Source organism: Rana temporaria, chromosome 4 (genome assembly GCF_905171775.1).
Source record: "Rana temporaria chromosome 4, aRanTem1.1, whole genome shotgun sequence".
Lineage (NCBI taxonomy): Eukaryota > Metazoa > Chordata > Amphibia > Anura > Ranidae > Rana > Rana temporaria.
The window spans coordinates 214,498,017-214,521,355 of record NC_053492.1 but is presented as its reverse complement, the minus strand read 5'-3'; the positions used below and the strand labels follow the sequence as shown (position 1 = coordinate 214,521,355).

Here is a 23,339-nt window from a genome sequence, read left to right as displayed (position 1 = left end):
TTGGGGCCAAAGTGTCAATATTTTTTGTGGCAACCGCATAGTTGCCAACATTTTTAAAAAATTTCCAGGGACACTTTGCAGCACAGCTATTAATTAATTACCACACTCACTTCCCCGAAGCTCCACCCACTCCGCATAATCTACGCCTGGCGAAGATTATGCGTAGTAGGTGGAGCTTCGGGGAAGTGAGTGTGGTAATTAATTAATAGCTGTGCTGCAAAGTGTCCCTGGACAAATGTTGGCAACTATGCAACCATTATGTTCCAGCACTACCTTAACCCTGGGCATGGAGTTCACCAGAGCGTCACAGGTTGCCACTGGAGTCCTCTTCCACTCCTCCATGACGACATCATGGAGCTGGTGAATGTTGGCGACCTTGCGCTCCTCCACCTTCCATTTGAGGATGTCCCACAGATGCTCAATAGGGTTTAGATCTGGAGACATGCTTGGCCAGTCCATCACCTTTACCTCAGCTTCTTTAGCAAGGCAGTGGTTGTCTTGGAGGTGTGTTTGGGGTCCTTATCATGGTGGAATACTGCCCTGCGGCCCAGTCTCTGAAGGAGCTCTGCTTCAGTATGTCACAGTACATGTTGGCATTCATGGTTCCCTCAATGAACTGTAGATCCACAGTGCCGGCAGCACTCATGCCGCCCCAGACCATGACACTCCCGCCACCATGCTTGACTGTAGGCAAGACCCACTTGTCTTTGTACTCCTCACCTGGTTGCCGCCACACGCTTGACACCATCTGAACCAAATACATTTATCTTGGTCTCATCAGACCACGGGACATGGTTCCAGTAATGCTTGTCCTTAATAAATTCAAGATTAATCACTGCTCTAGTATTACAGAAGCAGCTGGCATAAATTGTATGGCGAAAATAAAAAAGCATAAAAAAATAGGTTTATGCAGCGCTAGTAGCATAAAATTAAAGGTAAGAGTCCATAGTGTTTAAAGTAAAGTCCTTGTTCAGGAAAGGAAGCTGGAATCACCCATGGTGTAAACAAAGACACAATCAGGTGAGCATGAAATTATCATCCACAGAACATCAACACACCGGGCCTCTTGTTAAAGAAAACGGACCACTGAACTACAGGTCGGCAAACAAGCAAACAAGCATGATATGTCCACAGCGCCACAAAACCACTTCAATTGGATCATAGATGGCTGGGTCTTGTAGTCTCACCAAATGGAAGATCATAGGTGCATACATAAAATACAAGAAGGCAACTCCTCATGGGGTAGTATTATTAATACCCTATTAATACTATTAATATCCCACGCCGCGTTTCATCCAATGGACGTTCCATTGGACGAAACGCCGCGTAGGGTGGAGCTCTGACATCACGACACTGTCACGTGTTGACTGTGGCCATCTTTGTGGTTGGAAACAAAAGCTATTCATGACAGACTGCAACCTTTGATATGCCTGTTTTTATCTGACAAAATGTGAGTACCCTGGCTGTTTTTTAGAACTAAACTGTGTCTGGTTTTAATACTACACCATGAGGAGTTGCCTTTCTTGTATTTTATGTATGCACCTATGATCTTCCATTTGGTGAGACTACAAGATCCAGCCATCTATGATCTAATTGAGTGGTTTTGTGGCGCTGTGGACATATCATGCTTGTTTGACCACCTATAATTCAGTGGTCCATTTTCTTTAACAAGAGGCCCGGTGTGTTGATGTTCTGTGGAGGATAATTTTATGCTCACCTGATTGTGTCTTTGTTTACACCGTGGGTGATTCAAGCTTCTTTTCCTGAACAAGGAAACACTATGGACTCTTACCTTTAATTTTATGCTACTAGCGCTGCATACACCCATTTTTCAATCCATGTCCTTAGTCTGCACGTCTTCAGCAAATTGTTTGCAGGCTTTCTTGTGCATCATCTTTAGAAGAGGCTTCCTTCTGGGACGCCATTCAGACCAATTTGATGCAGCGAGCGGCGTATGGTCTGAGCACTGAGAGGGTGACCACCCCACCCCTTCAACCTCCCCAGCAATACTGGCAGCACTCATACGTCTATTTCTCAAAGACAACCTCTGGATAAGACACTAAGCACGTGCTCTCAACTCCTTTGGTTGACCATAGCGAGGCCTGTTCTGAGTGGGACCTGTGCTGTTAAACCGCTGTATGGTCTTGGCCACCATGCTGCAGCTCAGTTTCTGGGTCTTAGCAATCTTCTTATAGCCTAGGCCATCTTTATGTAGAGCAAAAGTTCTTTTTTTCAGATCCTCAGAGAGTTCTTTGCCATGAGGTGCCATGTTGAACTTCCAGTGAACAGTATGAGAGAGTGAGAGCGAAAACACCAAATTTAAATTAATAAAGTAACTCAAGTGCTGATATAAATCCCAAATTCAACCAAAAAGTGAATATATAAATAAAAGATGAATAAATAATCAAAGCCGCAACCAAAAAATTGTGTTCTGACATTGTGAATTTGTGAATATATATGAAGTTGCGCTAAGATCAACCTTCTATTATAACCACAATTGTGCTAATAGCCGTGATAAGTTCCAACTAATACATGCAATACAATGCAACTAATGTGCAGATTCTGTTGGAAAAAGTAAAAAAAATTAAATTAAAACGTCCATAAACTGGTGTGGATCAGCTTGCCTGGTGGGATGTGATCACTGAAAATGTCCCTGCTATTCAAATACAATCCTGTTCAGAGACCAATTAGTGGAGGCTTCAGGTGTTTTCACATTTGTTTCTTTCAAAATTGCCTTATTCAGCGTGACTCTCAAAAAAAACATACACAGTAAACATAGCGCAATATGCTAGTGCTGGTTTCTATGTCTCAGGTGTAAAGAGTATGACTCACATTCGGTCTTACGACCAGCGCATTTGTACAGATACAATAACGAGCTCCTCACTCCATATCTCCTCTGATAAGACACGATGGGTGTCGTCACTTGGTTCCTCCCCGACGTGTTGCGTCACTTGTCACATGACTTTTTCAAGGGTTTAATTTTTCCCAATTTAAACATTTTCACTTAGGTGTGCACTCACTTTTGTTGCCAACGGTTTAAACATTATTGGCTGTTTGTTAAATTATTTTTAGGGGACGGCAAATTTACACTGTTATACAAGCTGTACACTCACTACTTTTCATTGTAGCAAAGTGTCATTTCTTCAGTGTTGTCACATGAAAATATATAATAAAATATATACAAAAATGTGAGGGGTGTACTCACTTTGTGAGATACTGTATATAGAAAGTCCCTCACAAGAAAGTCCCTTATAGACAACAGATTTGGGGGGCACACCCTCAAATCGCGGTGCTGGTCTGCCGGGATTGTCGCGCAATAAAACAAGCTGAAATCGCGGCAATCCCCATCGTGGGACACATGTTGCCCCAAAGAAGCTCCTGAACTATTTTTGGGCGACATGCATCCCGCAAAGCAGGTTGCCGCGATTGCAACATGTTTTATCATGCGACAATCGCAGCAAACCGGCACTGCGATTTGAGGTGTCATTCAAATGAATGGCATCTCAAATGGGAATTCTGCGTTTTGTCATTCACACATCAGCGCTGTGAAATTGCGGTCAGATCCGTGGCAGATCTGCCTGCGTTTAATAACGCTGTAGTGTGAATGCAGCCTAACACTATGCACATACTGCACAAAAAAGGGAAAAGAGTGATGATGAATATTCAGAAGGTAATCACAAGACTTGTGCTTGTAGAAATGTTTCACTACTATGGGTGTATGACATATTGGGGCTCTACAGGACTACCACATGTACGTATAATATGTCATATTATAAAGAAGCATGATATGACAAGTAACGTCTTTGTTTAATGACATGTGCAGAATTTATAACTGTGGTGAGGTTGCCTCTTAATTATTTTGCAATCACCTCTTGTGGGAGATTACGCATTTAACATTCCACAAGCTTGCATGCCTTGGGCCAAAGCACATTTTACCTACAATTCACGGCAACACATTCATCACAATGTGCTAGAATTAATGAAGAAGTCATGCCAACTGGCTCTACAGCATTTCACAAAGTGATTCCTCTGCTCTTTTCTGTCACAACAGGACTAGGTGTCCTGTACCTTTCATGGAGTTTGTGTAAAATATCTATTTTAAAGTATAACTAAAGGTAAAAGTAATTTTTTTAGCTTTTAGATAGAGTGGAGAAGGATTAGAACACCTGTCAGGTTTTTTTATTGCCGTCTGTGGCCCTGTTATGCAGAATCACTATTGACCCGTTTACCATTATCAATGAGAATGAAAGGAAATCCCTAGTTTCGGGTTGTCACCATACCAGGGTTAGAGGGGGGATCTTCCAATGGGGATACTAGTTCTGCTGACCCTGGTGACAACCAGAGATTCCCTCAATTTAGAGGGATTCCTCTAATTTCCTGTTTGGCTATGGGACAGGAAGTGAAGGGAAATCTCCCCAATGGGACACGAATGGCAAAAAAAATATATATAAAAAAAATAAAAAAACTGATAGGAGTTATAGCCCTACCTTACTCTGTCCAAAATAAAATAACGTTTTGCCTTTACTTCTGCTTTTAACATGGGTAAGGGCATATATTTCTTACAGTATCAAAATATTGGAAATAAATGAAGAATGGTTAGGCAAATACTAGAAAAATCTCATTGATATTATTTTTTTCATTGGAGCCTGCAAAGCATTAAAACTGCATTTGGCGTGTAGTACCCTGCCAAAAGTTAGTGTTTGGCTTCACTGTACTCAATGAAGAAATGATCTGTTTTTTTTTTTTGTCTAGTCAGGGTTACCCTAAGGTCAGTGGTTGACTGCTCCTATCTCCTTCTGAAGAAAGCTTCTAGAAAATAGAATAAGAGGGTCAACCACTGATATGTGAATATTTATTAGACCCCAGGCAATTTCTGGGAATGGTGTTCCCCCGAAGATGGCCTGTTTGGAAGATCTGCCCAGATTGTGTAGCATGTGTACTAGCGGCGCTGTCTGGACCTCAGCAGGTGGGCTGAGGGCCCCGGAGAAGGTATGCCAAAAATATTTTTTGCTGAAGGGCATCATCTTGAAGTCGGGTCTGGAGAAGGATCTTTGTCTCCCCCACTGAAGAGTGTCATGTGAAAGCAGCTGTCCCAGGACATTGTGAATAAGACCTGGCTTTGAACTTTCAGGTGTACGAGAAAATTAAGTGGCAGGGATTACTGGATGGACTGGGTCTGCTTCATACAGAGACCTAGAATAACTGGTCATTGCTTATTACCTCCAGTCAAGGCTCTTTGAAAAGAATTCTGTAGGAAATGTGTCCTCCTGTTGATTTCTGCTATTATTTTTTGAGTATCCTGAACCCTTAATTTTTCTCCTGTTCAAGTTTTCTGCAATAAATCCATAAAGGGACAGCCCCTAGACCAGAGGTGCCCAACCAGTGGCCCGGGGGCCACATGTGGCCCACGAAGCCCTTTGATGTGGCCTGCGATCTCCTGCTCTGGGATGGAATAGAATAGAATACTGTTATTAAAGGTCAGTTTATTACTAAAATCAAAGGCCGAGATTCAGAAAGGACTTACGACGGCGTATCTCCAGATACGCTGTCGTAATTCCAAATGAGCGCCGTTGTATCTATGCGCTTATTTAGAAAGGCAGTTACGCCTGAATTTGGCCAAGATACGACCGACGTAAGTCTCCTACGCCGTCATATCTTGGGTGCATATTTACGCTGGCCGCTAGGGGCGCTTCCGTAGATTTACGCGTCGAATATGCAAATGACCTAGATACGCCGATTCAGAAATGTACTTGCGCCCGTCGGATTTAGCTACGCCGTTTACGTAAGGCGTCGGTCCGGCGTAAGTTTACCCCTCATAAAGCAGGGGTAAGTCATGTTAAGGTATGGACGTCGGAAACGTCGAAACAGCGTCGTATTTTACGTCGTTTGCGTAAGTCGTACGTGAATGGGGCTGGGCGTATGTTACGTTCACGTCGACAAAGCATTGAGCTGACGTATCTTAGGGAGTATTTGCGACTTGACTCTGAGCATGCGCGCGCATGCGCCGTTCGATCGGCCATGCATTTACATTGTTTCACGCTTCATTACAATACAACACGCCCACTGCCTTGCTACTTTGAATTATGCGGGCTTACGCCGGCCCATTTACGATACGCCGACGTAACTTTGGGAGCAAGTGCTTTCTGAATACAGTACTTGCCTCTCAATGTTACGTCGGCGTAGCGCATAGGAGATGTGTTACGCCCGCTCAAAGATACGACAATGTATCTGAATCGCAGCCAAAGTGTATATCTGGGCATATCTGTTCTGCAGTGGTTACTGGTCTGCTTTCAAACTGACCCACAGGTGCAGAGCAGTTTACCTGTGGGTTACCTGCACGGAGCCATAGTCTTCTGTTATTACCTGCGAGTTTGGTGAGCTTTCTGAAAGTGCACCAATCCTGCAGAACATAATAGAACTCTATTCTAGTGCAGGAAAGCCAACAGCAGCACATCAGTGTGAAAGCGGCCTTGGGCCCCTTTAACATGGTCAGTCTGACATTCCGACCAATTGGACCCTCCATTCACCTCTAAGTAGTGGCAGACATAAACCGATTTATGTCCCACCTTCAATCTGATCCGCAAAAAAAAAAGAGAGGAGTATAGCAGAGCAGACACAGACATGCCATCCACCCGCTCTGATCACTGTGGCCCGCGACCAGTTACTAAGTTGCTTAAGTGGCCCTCGCTCTTCAAAAGGTTGGGCACCCCTGCCCTAGACTAAGCATGTGTAGTTGGTTTGCATGAAACTGTGTCTGTGTCTGGCAACCTCTAAACTAGCAAGGGTAATCTACAGACTCTACAGACTCTTCCCACAGCTTAGGTCCATACAGAAGTACAAATGGAAAAAAATATACTACGCTGTAAAAAGTAAATTATAAATAGCAAAAAAGCAAACGTGTGTGGATAGGAAAAATGCAGCGCTATTTATATGCAGGTAAAAATCATTGATTGTGATTGTGTGAACAATAAACAATAAACCTCTTGATTTAAATAGACAATGAATGATAAACATATGTATCATCACTAAATAGTGAATAAGTGACTAATAAAGTCCAAACATTAAAATGTGCTCCAAAGGACTAAACAGAAACAGTCTAATCATAAATGTTACTCTTTAATTGGAAGAAAGTTGATAGAAGCACCACCACCAATTAGGAAGGAGGCTTACCAGATGACATAGATTTAGGGGGTATATACTACATAAGTCATGAAAGGCTTGTAGGGTGAAAACCCAATAGGTGCAGATGGTCCTGGATCAAAAGGCGGTACTCAACGAACCGGGATATCAATGCGATACAGTAGAGGTGATTGTATATGGAGGTCAGAAGCTTGGTATCCACGTGATCATGCAAGATAAAATTGAAAAACGTGCATAGCGTGATACCGTTTAAAACAGATATTTAAAGGAGATAAAAAGTTTGCACTCACATTTAAGTAGTGAGAACGAGCTTGTAATGTACACGTACATGAGCGATGTTTAGTAGGTAGGTCCACCAGAAGTACAGTTCCCCAGTTATGGAGCAGGAGGAACTATCAATGGATTACAAGTGTGTTGACTTCACCACGCTTGTGCTACATTAAAGTGGATGTAAACCCTCCATACACCCAGTGAAGTGAACAGCCTCGGATGATACACAGGGATGAACCAAATCTCCCTATATAGGTTTTATATGTATAGCTGCTCTCTTCAAATTTATATACTGTTTAGAAAGTTCAAATCAAGTTAGGAGATTTTCTCTTCCTGGTTTACACAGAGTGTGATGTCTGGGCATACAGCCAAGATAGCTAACATTGCTGATTGGAGGAAAGGCACCCCCCCCCCCCCTCATCATAGGCAGAGACTTTCAGAGGTGTTTTGTAATACAGTCAGCTCCCTGCTAAACTATTTTAACAACCACCCCTGACAGAAAATTCAGGCTGCTTTTATCTAAAGTGTCAGAGAATTTGTCAGGAGTTATCAGGCTGATAACAGAGGAACGGTTCAGGAGAGGGCTATGGGACTTGGCTCTTTGAAGAGAGATAATAAAATACTGCAGATATATGTGCCCAGCTCAAATTTCATGAATTGGGTTTACATCCACTTTAAGAAGTATGAGTCCCTCTGCTGCAGTGACATGATGGCTACCATTGGTGGGCTCCTACTGTATTTGCTAACAACACAAACGAAACACAACACGACACAAAAGAAAACTCTCCAAACAAGCTATTATTGGATTGTCAAAATGAGCTATTATTTGTATTGCTATCACCATGCTAGTGTTATAAAATGAGATCTGGTGTTACTCCTCCTTGGTTGTCCATCTTAAAATGTACCTAAAGGCAAAACTTTTTTTTATTTTACAGTGGAGAGAGATTAGAACATTTGCCAGTTTTTATTGATGTCTGTGCCCCCATTAGGAATATTCACTCTCTCTATTTGTCCGGTGTATCATTATCATCAAAAGTGAAAGTAAAAGAAATTCCCAAATTTAGGATTGATACCAGAACAGTAAAAGGGAGATATTCCAATGGGGACACTTATTCTGGTGACTCTGGATTCCCTCTCAATTCCTGTTTTGGCTGTGGGACAGGAAGTGAAGAGAGATCTTCCCTATAAGCAGTAGTGTATTTAGGGTTTGTGCTGCCCTAGGCCTGACTAAACTTGTGACCCCCTCATTTAAATATGACCCACCCCTTCCTGTCAAGGCCACACCCCTTTCGGTTTAAGACCCGCCCTGAAATTTTTGAGTGGGGACACTAGTTCTGAGGGCCTGGGTGGGGCATTGGATTCCCTTGATTTGCATAGATTTCCTCTCACTTTCTGTTTGGCTAATATATGGAGCGGACTAAGAAGATATAACCATGCCAATGGTACAGCAGAAAACATATAGTACAGTGAGGAAGGTTTGTGATCCAGGATGATAGGACAGTCAAAACGAGAAGCAGCTTGCGTTACAATAACAGTGTAGCACAAGCCAGTGGAGACTCTCTCCGTGCTGCCCCCCTGCAAAGTGCTGCCCTAGGCCTGGGCCTAGGCCAGGATACAGCGTTACCTATAGGACACAGATGGGAAAAAAATTAAATAAAAATCTGGCTGAAGTTATAACTCTCCCTTACTCTAGCCAAAATTACAAAAAGGTTAATCCTTTAGTTACACGTAAGGCTGGGTTCACACTAGAACCTGCAGCGGCTCACAGCAGGATTCTGGTGCATCTCCATTCACCGTTTCAGGTCCATTCACCGTTTCATGGACCAAAAAATGACTAAAAGACGCACAGGGCTCCTGTGCCATTCGCAACGGAGCCAATGAGGAGATGTGTGAACCGGCTCCATAGAGAGCCAGACACAATCTCCTGCTATGGGAAACCCGCATCCAGTTCACAATAGTGTGAGCCCAGCCTTAAAGCAACACTGAGGCCCCGTACACACGACCGGATCGATCCGCTGGGATTTATCCACGGATCAGTTCCAGCAGATAGATCCGGTCGTGTGTACGGCCTAGCGGACATTTTCAGGCGGATAAAAATCCAGCCGACTGATTTTCAGCAGATAAAAATTTCTTAGCATGCTAAGAAATCTATCCGCAGGAATCCTGTCCGCCGGACTTATCCGGTCGTCTGTACAGACTCACCGGATAAGTCAGTCCGATCCCATCCCTCGCATGCGTCGCAATGATTCGACGCATGCGTGGAAGTATTTACCTTCCAGGGTCGCGCACGTCGCCGCGTCATCGTCGCGGCGATGGTGCGACCACGTCACCGCGGATGTATTCCGCGGGGATTTTGATCTGATGGTGTGTACAGCCACCAGATCAAAATCCGCCAGAGGATTTATCCGCTGGAAACGGTCGGGCGGACCGTTTTCAGCGGAAATCCTCTTGTGTGTACAAGGCCTAAGGGTCCTTTCACACGGAGCGGACCGTTTTTGTCCGCTCCGTGTGTGTCCGTCGGCTCAGCGGGGATCATCCGTAATTCCTGTTGAGCTGTCGGCGGACAGGGCGGTCCCCGCACACTGTGCAGAGACCGCCATGTCTTTCCTCCGCTCTCCCCTATGGTGAATCGGATGAATACGGACCGTCTGTCCATATTCATCCGATCCGATCCGCCGGACGGAAGAAAAATAGGGTTTTCTTCCGTCCGAAAAACCGGATCTTTACGGACGCGGATGGTTGCGGACGTTAGCGGATGCATCATCCGCTAACGTCTGCAATCCAATAGGGATGCATTACAAGTCCGTAAACGGACTTGTAAAAAACGGACAAACGGTCCGCACATGTGTAAGGGGCCTTAAGGTTTGTTTTTTATTAGATCAATTGATTGCTGTAAGCTAGAGCATTTAAATATCACTTACCTTGTTTTTCCTTTTGACCTCCAAAATACAGAAATACAGGTTTGAAAATGCCATTTCCTGTCTCTCCTCTTCTTGCTTTCCACCAGCATCTGAGCCGTTTTGCATGGTGGAAAGCAGAATGTGCTCACCCCCTCCCTATGACTACAGCCCTGCGTGAAGATGCTCTCTTATCCCTCACAGGCATGGAGGCTAAGCCTAATGGGAACTGTAGTTCCCATTAGGCCGTGATGTAGCAAGAATGAATGCGCACCGCAAACCAGGAAGTCAGTGAGAATAACGATTCAGGAGTGCTGGAGGTGAATAAAACAGCTCGATTTTAACAGGTATCAAACTAGTTATAATGCAAAACATTACTTTTTACTTTATCAGCTACTGTCAGACTTTAATTTAAGAGGAAAATATTTTTGTCTTTACAACCCCTTTAAGTATCTAGATATGGTAAATTCAGAACAGGTAAGATGTAGCCAAAAGGTTTTCTTACATTTTTTAACATCACTTCTGTCTTAGCCTCTTGCAGGTGAAATCCAGAACCAGGATATCCTCTCCAGTGCAGCTTTTCATCAGGAGGTTTGCCCAACCTACTACGACTTTAAGGATATGGAGATAGACCAATCATTATCGGAGCACATGCTGAACAACTGCTTGCCCCTAACAAAGACGTACAACTATTTCACTGACACTTTAAACAATCTGGGCTGGAGCAAAGACACTAGAAGTGGCAGCCTCAATGACAGCGAGGACTACAATGAATCTGATCTGATTGCTTCTGCTATGGATTTTGATTTACACAGTGATGAAGACCAACAAGCAGGGAATAATTCTCTCTTTGAAAAGAAACAACCACTTGATGATTTGTGCTGGGATATGACATCTTTAAATGATCCCCACACTAGCCAGCCAATGCAAGTTATGGAGTTTCCATCCAAACTCAGAGTGGCCACCTTAAATTCCATGGCAGATACTCACCTATCACCTGAATACCAACAAACTCAGGAAGAGTCTTACCTTTACAGATTTACAGATACACCTTTATAGCACTGAACTACTAGGACAGTGATGGCGAACCTTGGCTCCCCAGATGTTTTGGAACTACATTTCCCATGATGCTCAACTACACTGCAGAGTGCATGAGCATCATGGGAAATGTAGTTCCAAAACATCTGGGGTGCCAAGGTTAGCCATCACTGGTCTAGGGGATGGGAAAAGTAATGGTATTCATTTAACAAAGGACATAATGTGACACCCACTATTTCCTGTCACTTTGATGTGACAGATACATATTAAAGTGGTATTAAACTCAAAACCAAAATGTAATTAATAATTTCCCTTTGGGATTAATAAAATATTCTGATATTGAATAATACATTGCAGCTTACTAGTCATTAGATGTGGTGGCTGCATCAATTTTATTTTCTTTGGATTGCTGATGTGGTCAGTAATACGCCTCTTGTATTAGCGAGAGAAAACTCTAGAGGAATGAACATTGCTATGACTAAGCACTAGTTTCAGTGCGAAACGCGTCAGCAGTCAGGTTTTATTTTATTTTGCTGTCACTTGTAGTGCTGTCCTTCTTTTAATAAAAGGCTACAATTTGTTCAGAGTGCGGCTGTCCAGAGACAATCTTTGGGCCAGATTCACAGAAGAGATACGACGGTGTATCTCCTGATACGCCGTCGTATCTCTGAGAGTATCTATGCGGCTGATTCATAGAATCAGTTCCACATAGATAGTCCTAAGATCCGACAGGTGTAATTGACTTACACCGTCGGATCTTAGGCTGCAATACTTCGGCCGCCGCTGGGTGGAGTTTGCGTCGTTTTCCAGCGTCGGGTATGCAAATTAACTTTTACGGCGATCCACGAAGGTACTCGCGTGCGTTACGTCATCGCAAGTCGTTTTTTCCCGTCGCAAAGTTAAGGCTGCTTTTTCATGCCTTAACTTTACACCAGCCATGTTAAAGTATGGCCCTCGTTCCCACGTCAAATTTAAAAAAAAAAAATTTCGGCGTAAGTACGTTACGCACGTCGCCATTCACAAACACGTCGGGGCGCCGTAATTTCGCGCAAAGCACGGCGGGAAATTTCCAAACGGAGCATGCGCAGAACGTTCGGCGCGGGAGCACGCCTAATTTAAATGGTACACGCCCCATTTGAATTAGGCGGGCTTGCGCCGGACGTCTTTACGTTACACCGCCGCAAGTTTACAGGTAAGTGCTTTGTGAATCAGGCACTTACGCTGAAAACTTGCGGCGGTGTAACGTAAAGACGATACGTTACGCCGCCGCGATTCTTTCTGAATCTGGCCCTTTCTTCCTGCTTTGCTAAGTGCATTGCCTGCACCTGAGTTGTCTGCAACGGAGGATATTCATCTGGGTTCCCACCTGGAGCGGCTATTCCCTTTTCCCCAGGAATGAACATTGTCAGTAACAAATTGAAGCCAAACTCTAGCTCCAGTTCATACTTTATAACCAATTACAGCAAACTTTTCCTTTTGGGATAAAGGTTTTGTATGAATAAATAAAAGCTGATCATTTTAATCACCCCTGCCAGTGTTAAGTGGTTTGTCTCATCCATGTAAATTGATAAATTTTCCTGCAGAGCTTGTAAAAATCAACAGACTTAATATACAGAATATAGATAGAAATAAAACCTTAAAAAAAAAACAATTGAATGCAACCATCACATCTAACAATTGGAAAGCTGCAATATAATAAATGTTTGCTTTTGGGTTTAATAAGCTAAATGTCATGGACCATCACGTAGAAAAAAAAAACATAATTCATAAAATAACTTGGGCGTTTCAATATATTTAAACAACTGTACTAACCCTGCCATAGTTGCCATTTTGCACAGGACATGTATTTAAAGAAAAAAAGCTCAAAATATTTACTTAAAGTGATATCCAAAAAATGTGTAATATGAAAAGAAAGGAATGGCTACATTTTCTGATTGACAAATACAAAGCAAAGCTAATTGTAAAAAGAGAAGACTATATTGCCACCACATTGAGGACAGGCAACACAACTTTGTCAGTGGTTCTTTTCTTTTCATAGTTAGTCCAGTCTAGAGAAAGCTGGGACAACATAATAGCGCCATCTACTGCCAAATTCAAGTAATGCTAAGGTTGTGTACTGTAATCTTGTAAAAAGCTACCATATATTGTGATTCGTTTTGTGTACTGTTTTTTTTTTTTTTTCATCTGTAACTAAAAGCATTTTTTTTTTCTTTACAATGCACATCTTAAATAAAAAAATAATAAAATAACCATCTGTGTTTTCATTTTCATACAACTACCACATACTTTTTCATGGGAATGCTTTGATTATTTTCACAACATTATTATTTTTCTAGCAGAGAAGCCATATAAACCTTCTAGGATGACTGCACTGCATTAGCGTCACTAAGGACATCATATATCCTGCTAGAAAATAAAGCAATCACACCTAAAAGGGACCAAAAAATCAAACATTTACATTAGGCCTGCTGGTTCACGTGAGACTGCCGTTGGGGGGAAAAAAGCCCTTCTGAACTCCAAATACTTAACTTTGCCAATTATTGGGATGCCAACAGGCCAAAGAGTCACTTTTAGTTCCTCCTCAGATCCAGACTTACTGAAATCCAATGCCTGTGTGCCCTGTGTTTGTTGACATCCACTGCCACAAGTCTTCTCTCCCTTGCTGCCCCTGTAGACCAGTGTTTCTCAACTCCAGTCCTCAAGGCGCCCCAACAGGTCATGTTTTCAGGCTTTACATTATTTTGCACAGGTGATTTAATCAGTTTCACTGCCTAAGGCTGGGTTCACACTTGTCCGACAACGGTCCTACATTGGGAGCTTATGTAGCATGACGTGTGAAAATCAATGTTTCCCTATGAGAGCTGTCTTAACTGGTCCTACACAAGTCGGTCCGACTTTGAAAATGCTCCCTGTACTACTTTGGTCCTACATTGATCCTACTTCAGCCCATTGAATATCATTGAAGTAGGACCAAAGTAGGAGCCTTGTCCTAACCATCCGACTTTTGACATCTGACTTGTGATTACAGCAGCAGTAAAAGGAATTTATCTCACTCTGGGATTGTTTTGATTGGTCAAAGAACAAGTCAGACTATCACAAAGTCGGATCAAAGTAGTATCCTGTTCATGAAAGTAGGATGGATGTAGGACCAATGTAGGATCAATGTAGGATCAATGTAGGACCAATGTAGGATCAGTGTAGGACCAATGTAGCAGAGCAAAGTAGGATCAAAGTAGTGTAGTAGTGTGAACCCAGCCTGAGGCTGGGTTCACACTACTACACTACTTTCATCCTACTTTGCTCTGTGTTCAATGTTTCCCTATGAGAGCGTCTTGTAGCGTCCTACACAAGTCGGTCCGACTTTGAAAATGCTCCCTGTACTACTTTTGGTCCTACATTGATCCTACTTCAGGCCCATTGAATATCATTGAAGTCGGACCAAAGTAGTATCCTGTTCATGAAAGTAGGATGGATGTAGGACCAATGTAGGATAAATGTAGGACCAATGTAGCAGAGCAAAGTAGGATGAAAGTAGTGTAGTAGTGTGAACCTACTACACTACTTTCATCCTACTTTGCTCTGTGTTCAATGTTTCCCTATGAGAGCGTCTTGTAGCGTCCTACACAAGTCGGTCCGACTTTGAAAATGCGGCTGGGTTCACACTACTACACTACTTTCATCCTACTTTGCTCTGCTACATTGGTCCTACATTTATCCTACATTGGTCCTACATCCATCCTACTTTCATGAACAGGATACTACTTTGGTCCGACTTCAATGATATTCAATGGGCCTGAAGTAGGATCAATGTAGGACCAAAAGTAGTACAGGGAGCATTTTCAAAGTCGGACCGACTTGTGTAGGACGCTACAAGACGCTCTCATAGGGAAACATTGAACACAGAGCAAAGTAGGATGAAAGTAGTGTAGTAGTGTGAACCCAGCCTACTACTTTGATCCAACTTTGTGATAGTCTGACTTGTTCTTTGACCAATCAAAACAATCCCAGAGTGACATAAATTCCTTTTACTGCTGCTGTAATCACATGTCGGATGTCAAAAGTCGGATGGTTAGCTCCTACTTTGGTCCGACTTCAATGATATTCAATGGGCTGAAGTAGGATCAATGTAGGACCAAAGTAGTACAGGGAGCATTTTCAAAGTCGGACCAACTTGTGTAGGACCAGTTAAGACGGGTCCCATAGGGAAACATTGATTTTCACACGTCATGCTACATGAGCTCCCAATGTAGGACCATTTGTCGGACAAGTGTGAACCCAGCCTTAGTGATTACCACAGCCATTTAATCTGAGGGAAATCCTGAAAACAAGACCTGTTGGTGCGCCTTGAGGACTGGAGTTGAGAAAGACTGCTGTAGACTATTGCCAGAAGGCGAGTCCCATACACTCCTATGGGACGGGGCGCTACTACATAGGCAGGGAAAGGGAGAAAGGACTTACAGCGCTGGATGTCAATAAACACAGGAGATTGCGGGCATCAGATCTTAGTATTATCCATTTGCAAAGAGGAAGGGTGGGATTGATTAGGTCAGCAGAGGGGGGGGGGGGGGGCAAAAAGGATAAGTGCACTTTGTGAGAAAGTAGAAGTATTCTTTAAATCTGAGTAAAATACCTATCCCAAAAACAGGCTCCTACCAATGTAAGAATGGTAAAACAAGAGTGAGGAAGGGCAGCTGGAGGAAATGCCTGACTGACCGGTTCAGAGTGTAGGCTACAGGTGGAAACCTGCGCCTGATCCAAGGTGTGAGGAGGTAAATTACCAAGGAACCCAGCAGGATGAACAAATACATCCCCACTTGCAGAAGCGGGGATACACCTTCATGGAGAATGTTGAGCAACTATGACAGGGGGCTTCAGGATCTGTGTCTAGTCCAAGCCTAGAAGGCAAACTTAGGGAGAAGCTAAAAGAGTAGCTATGTCATTATAAAATGACACTTTTGTGATTAAAACTGATATAAAAACAAAGGAATAACAGCTCTGGACCTGAAGAGAGTGTGAAAGGTCACAGTTCTCAAAGGTAACACTCAAAGTTACCTCCACAGTCTTCGTTGGGTTCTGGGCATGGCCTCCAAACCTGTTGCTGAAGATATGCTGATCCAGATAGCTGCTGTGTAACTAGCTCAGGCAGTACAATAGAAGCCTTGATTAAAAAGACTAAAGAATAAGAAAATACCAATAGTGCACCAAGTATCTTGATTGAAGGAAAAAATAAAATGTTTTTCATAAACATAGTTAGATTGACTTTTTATTGTGGCATCCTCCTAAAGCTAGACCTTCCATTATGACGCCTACTGTATCTCATTTATTTTCACTTTTGGATCATGTGTGTAACAATCCTGCATTGGTATCTGACTTAAATCCCTTAGATCATCTGTTTAATAACCCCGCTTTCCCTCCAGGTATGGACATCAGAGCTTTTAAATGGACAGACAAGGGCGTATACTGTATAGGGCACTTCTATACGCATAGAGGGCCTCTCACCTTGTCTCATTGTACTGCCAATTTAGAGATGCCCCCCTCCAAACGGTTTTGCTTTTTCCAGATTTCTTATTTTTTAAGAATCAGCAGAGCCTCCATCCTTAACGGCTAATGAACAGTGGTGTACTAAAGATCAGGGCTCCAGGGGTGGTATCTCCATGGCCTAGCTATGCATCCTATGCATCTGAAACATCCGTACATGCTGGCTTGAGAAAGGGATCTTGATTTTACACTGGAACTAGAGACCTGGTATTCCAGGCTTCAGATCTCTTACAAGGGCATATTGAGCATCTCTTTGATAGAGGCTGGTCACAAAGTATTGACCAGGTGGTACTTGGTCACTACTCGTCTAGCCAGGATGTACCCATCTACATCAGCAGATTGTTTTAGAGGATGTTCCTTACGGGGCACCATGCTCCACATCTGGTGGGAGTGTCCCCAGATCAGAAGTTGGATCTTTTCCATGATTTGTAAAATAGCGGGTATTGCAATCGCACAGCAGCCTTATGTAGCTGCTTTACTCTATGATCTCTCGGTAGGACTACCGTGCCCTATGCAGTGTTTGGTTTATTTTATACTACTGGCGGCCAAGATCACCATTGCACGGTCATGGAAAACACTCTCTTTATCGATTCATCGTCTGAAGCATAAAATGTCCTTGGTCATGATTCATGTAAGGTTACTGTGTGTTAAATGATAAACAAGCTTTATTTGAACAAACCTGGGAACTGTGGGCAGCCTATGTGAAGGTACTTTTGTCTTCCACTCCATGATAAATACAAGATGGAGCAGTCTTCTGAGATTCCTGGGTCTCCCTTTTCTCTCTTCTTCTCCTTTCCTCTCTTTAACTTCTCATTTGGACTCTTTCTGGAGCTCATTTCTCTTTTTGGATTTCATTTTATGTTTATACTTCTGCAAGCATTTTGTGCATACAGGGTACCCACTCATGTTTTAATTGTTGGGAACTATAATGGATACTTCACTGCTGTGCTTTGATCTTTTCGGACACCTTTGATGACTTGATGCAGGTGTTGATGTACGGGTCCGGATTGATTTGCTCACTTCCTTTCATACACTGTACTCAGATTATGAGCTGAAGTTTTCTTCGCCCTACTGTTTTCTATGTACCCTTTAATGTGCTACCCTTCTAAGACTACATGTATGGTGTCTGGCTTGTTATATGGCTTTGTTTACCATCAATAAAACCTTTTTATTTGTAAAAACATAGTTAGAATATTTCTAAGCAGAGTTGAAGACTGGCAAAAAATGAGGCATGATATTTTTGGGCTGGCTATTCACCAAACGCACAAAAAATAGACATGTAGCATTTTTTGGAAAGCGGAGCACTACACCATGCGTTACCATGTGTTGCAACACATGTGCCTTCCCTTAGTGTATTAGACCCCTTTCACACTGAGTTTTTCACGCGGTACAGCGCTAAAAATAGCGATGCTATACTGTCTGAAAAACTCCTGCACTGCATACTCAATGTAAAAGCCAGAGGGCTTTCACACTGAGGCGATGCGCTGGCGGGAGAGAAAAAAATCTCCTGTCTGCAGCATCTTTGGAGCGGTGAGAGGAGCGGCGTGTATACCGCTCCTTCACATTTAAAACAATGGGAAACCGCGGCAATACCGCCTGCAATGCGCCTCTGCAGAGGCACATTGCGGGCAGTATTAACCCTTTATTGGCCGCTAGCGGGGGTTAACACCGCACCGCTAGCAGCCGAATCCCGCGGCAAATCCGACGGTATAGCGGCGCTATACCGCCACCGCGCCTCCCGCCCCAGTGTGAAAGGGGCCTTAAGGTTTGATCGAAAGTAAATGGTGCTGCAATGCACTACTATTGTATGTGTCTTGGAAATTTTAAAGATAGGCAACTCCTATACTAATAGTCATTTATGGTTCCAAATTAATAAGAATGTAAATGGTGCTTCAATGCACTAATGTACATACATGTCTTGGACATTTTATAACTAGGTAACTCCTATCCTAATACTCATCAGTTGTTCCAAATTAATAAGGAATACTGCAGTAGAGAAGAAACACAAAAGATACACCCAATATCTTTCAAAATAACCATTTGAGTATTTTTTATAAACATGCTTAACCACTTCCCTACCGAGTCATTGTAAAATGATGTCGGCGGGAACCTTTCCTCTTTCAGACGGGACGTCATATGATGTCCTTGCATTCCCGTACGCTAGGGGGCACACGCCCCCGCCGCATTGCTTAGGACCGGTGCGCGTGCCCGCGATGTCCGCCGAGCACCCGCGATTGCCCGCAATCACGGCAGGACCATGGATCTGTGTGCGTAAACACACAGATCCATGTCCTGTCAGCAGTGAGGAGACTGATGTGTGTTCCCAGTACAGAGGAACACACATCGATCTCCTCCCCTTGGGAGTCCCCCTCCCCCTACAGTTAAAACACACTTTAGGGAACATATTTAACCCCTTCAGCGCCCCCTAGTGTTAACCCCTTCCCTGCCAGTCACATTTACACAGTAATCAGTGCAGTTTTATAGCGCTAATCGCTGTGTAAATGTGAATGGTCCCAAAAATGTGTCAAAAGTGTCCGATATGTCCGCCGCAATGTCACGGTCACAATAAAAATTGCAGATCGCCGCCATTACTAGTAAAAAAAAAAAAAGGCCATAATTCTATTCCCTATTTTGTAGACGCTAGAACTTTTGCGCAAACCGATCAAATACGCTTATTGCGATTTTTTTTACCAAAAATATGTAGAAGAATACATTTCGGTCTAAACTGAGGGAAAAAAACATTTTTTTATTTATGAAATCAAAAAGTAAACGATAGTGTTTTTTTTCAAAATTGTCGCTCTTCTGTTGTTTATAGCGCAAAAAATAAAAACCACAGAGGTGATCAAATACCACCAAAAGAAAGCTCTATTTGTGGGGAAAAAAGGGCATCAATTTTGTTTGGGAGCGACGTCGCACGACCACGCAATTGTCATTCAAAGTGCGATAGCGCTGAAAACGAAAAATTGGTCTGGGCAGGAAGGAGGTGAAAATGCCCTGTATGGAAGTGGTTAAGTAGGTATCACATTAATATTACAATTATAAGCAGTACAATACAGGCTTGTTTCTTATCTTATCTGTTTAGCTACTTCCATGCCATTGTAATGAGATTTTTTAACACCTATTTGTGCTTTACTTGCTATTGAGCTGCTAACTACTGTGTGGGACTGTCAATGATATGTAGTTAAAGAAGGCAATTAGGGACCACAAGTGCCAAGTGGCTATACATTTATATCTACAGACCCAGAGTGGTCACTTCTTCCAGCCTCTCTTATAGAGTTATACCAAGATTTCTAATTGGCAGCCACAGCTTTCAGTTTCTTTGCAGCCTCTGAGCTGCTGTGATTTGCCTCCAGCATTTTCCATTTCTACCGCTATATTTTGCCAATGAACTGGTTATTGATGTAGAACGGCCTTATTCATATGGCCCATTGAGGCAATCAGATAAAGCATTTGTCACCATGGCAATTAAGTGTATATTTATTTTCACATCATGTACTTTATCAGCTCATGTGGCAATAATTTACTGTATGTTGCTTTATTTGTTTGCTATTCCGCTATATATGCCAGTGAGTATAGCCATTCTAGGCTTATCTGGGTATACACTAATTTTCAAAGGGTAACTTAGCGATGGTTGGCTATTTATATAGCCTTTTGCTTGCGTTATTTAGAATATACATTGATATGTTACCCTAAGCAATTATCACTAGGGGATCTACATTGATGTATGCTTATCATCTTGTGTATACTGAGGCAAAGTCATCTTAAAGGGGTTGTAAAGGTTCGCAGATACATTTTTTTTTTTTAAAACAAACATGTCATACTTATCGCCACTGAACAGTTTGTTTTGCACAGAGTGGCCCCGATTATCCTCTTCTGGGGTCCCACAGAAGTTTGTTTTGCACAGAGTGGCCCCCAATCGTCCTCTCGCAGTTCCATAGCCACCAATTGTATGACTCGGCCCCGCCCTCAGGCATCATTGGATGTGATTGACAGCAGCAGGAGCCAATGACTGCTCTGCTATCAGTCATCCAATGAACAGCCGACAAGAGCTGGGGGAAAGCCATGCGGGATCGCGCCCACAGAGATTCGGGGCTCAGGTAAGTAAAACCGGGGCTCGGGAAGGGCAGTGACTGCAAGGTGTCCTCTCCCTGACAGGACATGGATCTCTGTGTTTACACACAGAGATCCATGTCCCTGTCCCAGTGACTGCCAATTGCGTGTGCCTTGAGGACATCGCGGCCGCCAGGCACGCGCATCGGCACCTGAGTGAAGCGGCGGGCGTGTGCCCCCCAGTGGCTGGAGGCCGTATATAGACGACCTCCCGGAAATTAAGCTCCACATTGGGGCCGCATAGAGTGGTTAAAGGGGAAACATGTAAATGTGTTAGTCAAAGCACAGACCTCAATCCAATAGAAAATCTGTGGTCAGACTTAAAGATTGCTGTTCACAAGCGCAAACTATCCAAGTTGAAGGAGCAGTTTTGCAAGGGGGAATGGACAAAAATCCCAGTGGTAAGATGTGGCAAACTCATGGAGACCTATGCAAAGCAACTTGGAGCTGTGATAGCCGCAAAAGGTGGCTCTATTGACTTTAGGAGGATGAATAGTTATGCACATTGACATTTTCTGTTATTTTTTCCTATTTGTGGTTTGCTTCACAATGAAAAGAAAAACATCTTCAAAGTTGTGGGCATGTTCTGTAAATTGACGCAAATCCTCAAACAATCCATGTTAATTCCAGGTTGTGAGGCAACAAAACGTGAAAAATGCCAAGGGGGTGAATACTTTTCGCAAGACACTGTACATCTGATTGATCACTGCATATAAGATAATTATTTCAGGGGTTCCCAGACAACTGCACATTTTTTTCAGGGTCTCCTTTAGGATAAAATAAAAAGGTTGAGAAATGCTGATCTAGCTGAAACCGTCAAGTTCTCAACATTTTTTTTAACAAAAAAAAAACCTAAAACAAAAATAACCGCTTTCATTAAAATGGAAAATAAAGTACCCTACTACTTTTATTGTATTTGTACTTTCATTTACTAGCATTTAAGTGCTCCGAATGCTACATAGACTGGATGAAACCAGGTGAGTGTGGTGTGTAAGCAAACTAAAGAAAGAACATGGTTAGGTCATAGGCCTTTTAACTGGTAGCAGATGCAAGGTGTGTTTTGTGTAAACTAGCCACCATAAAACTTATCACATTTTATAATGTACTGTAGCTTTCTTATACCCGTTTATAGGCTTCAGCAGCATGGCAAATTCTACTTACACTTGACACAATGTGCAGCGATATATTTATTTCACTTTGCTGATAAAGTAATTTCTGACTTAAATGTAAGAATAAATAAACAAAAAAGGGTACTTTCCCAGTTGACGCCTGTTACAGGAAAACGCGTCGGAGCCACTATCTGTGACATCATCCCGCACAAGCAGGCAGGTGCTGACTGCCGCCGTGTTTGTTTTATGCCGACCTAAAGCCGCTTAATTGTAAGTGTATATTACATTTTTCAACATATTGCACTACATGGCTTTCCTCTTCTGCTGAATCCATTAGAATTGGATCTCCCCTCCAGCCTGACCGCTAAATCCATTGGAATTTAAGCATTTCAGCCCCAAAAGGATTTGCCCCCTTAATGACCAGGCAATTTTTTTCCGATACGGCACTCCTTCGTTTTAACTGACAATTGTGTGGTTGTGAGACACTGTACCTAAACAAAATTCACGTCCTTTTTTCCCCCACAAATAGAGATTTTGTTTGGTGGTATTTGATCACCTCCATGGTTTTTATTGTTTGCGCTACAAACACAAAAAGAGCGACAATTTTGAAAAAAAAAATATATTTTTTACTATAATAAATATCCCCCAGAAAATAAAAAAATAAAAAAAAAAAACACAAAAATTTCTTCCTCAGTTTATTCGTCTACATATTTTTGGTAAAAAAAAAAAAAAGAAAATCACAATAAGCGTATATTGATTGCTTTTTTTTTACAGTAATGGCGGTGATCTGATTTTTATTGGGACTTTATTGCAGCAGACAGATCGGACACTTTTCTGGGGCCATTTACATTTTACAGCAATCAGTGCTAAAAATAGCCACTGATTACTGTATAAATGTCATTGGCTGGAAAGGGGTTATACTAGGGGGCGATCAAGGGGTTAAATGTGTCCTAGGGAGTGATTCCAACTGTGGGGGGGTGGGACTGCCTGGAGGAGGAGACTTGGTATGAACAATAGAGCCGTCTCCTCTCACCTGACAGAACGGAGATCTGTCTGTTTACATTGACGGAGCGATCATGGGTGCCCAGCAGGTATTGTGGCCGCTGGGCACGCGTATCGGCTCCAGCGGCACGCGAGTGCCCCCTAGTGGTCTTAAATCGCCCAACGTATTGCTACGGCGATTTGCCCAGGAGAGCCAACTTTCTGCAGTATAACTGCGGCGGCTGGTCCTCTAGTG

General features: G+C 42.9%; 1 protein-coding gene across 3 annotated transcripts in view; it reads left to right on the top strand.

The window, feature by feature from the left end:
* GCM1 (glial cells missing transcription factor 1) overlaps positions 1-11,453 on the top strand; it is a 57,733-nt gene extending 46,280 nt beyond the window's left edge. For all 3 annotated transcript variants that reach the window (XM_040349823.1, XM_040349825.1, XM_040349824.1), the window contains exon 5: positions 10,839-11,453. In XM_040349823.1, the coding sequence (XP_040205757.1) occupies positions 10,839-11,366 (528 nt within the window). In that variant the 3' untranslated portion in view covers positions 11,367-11,453. The remainder of the gene's footprint in view (positions 1-10,838) is intronic.
* The last annotated feature ends 11,886 nt before the right edge of the window (positions 11,454-23,339 follow it).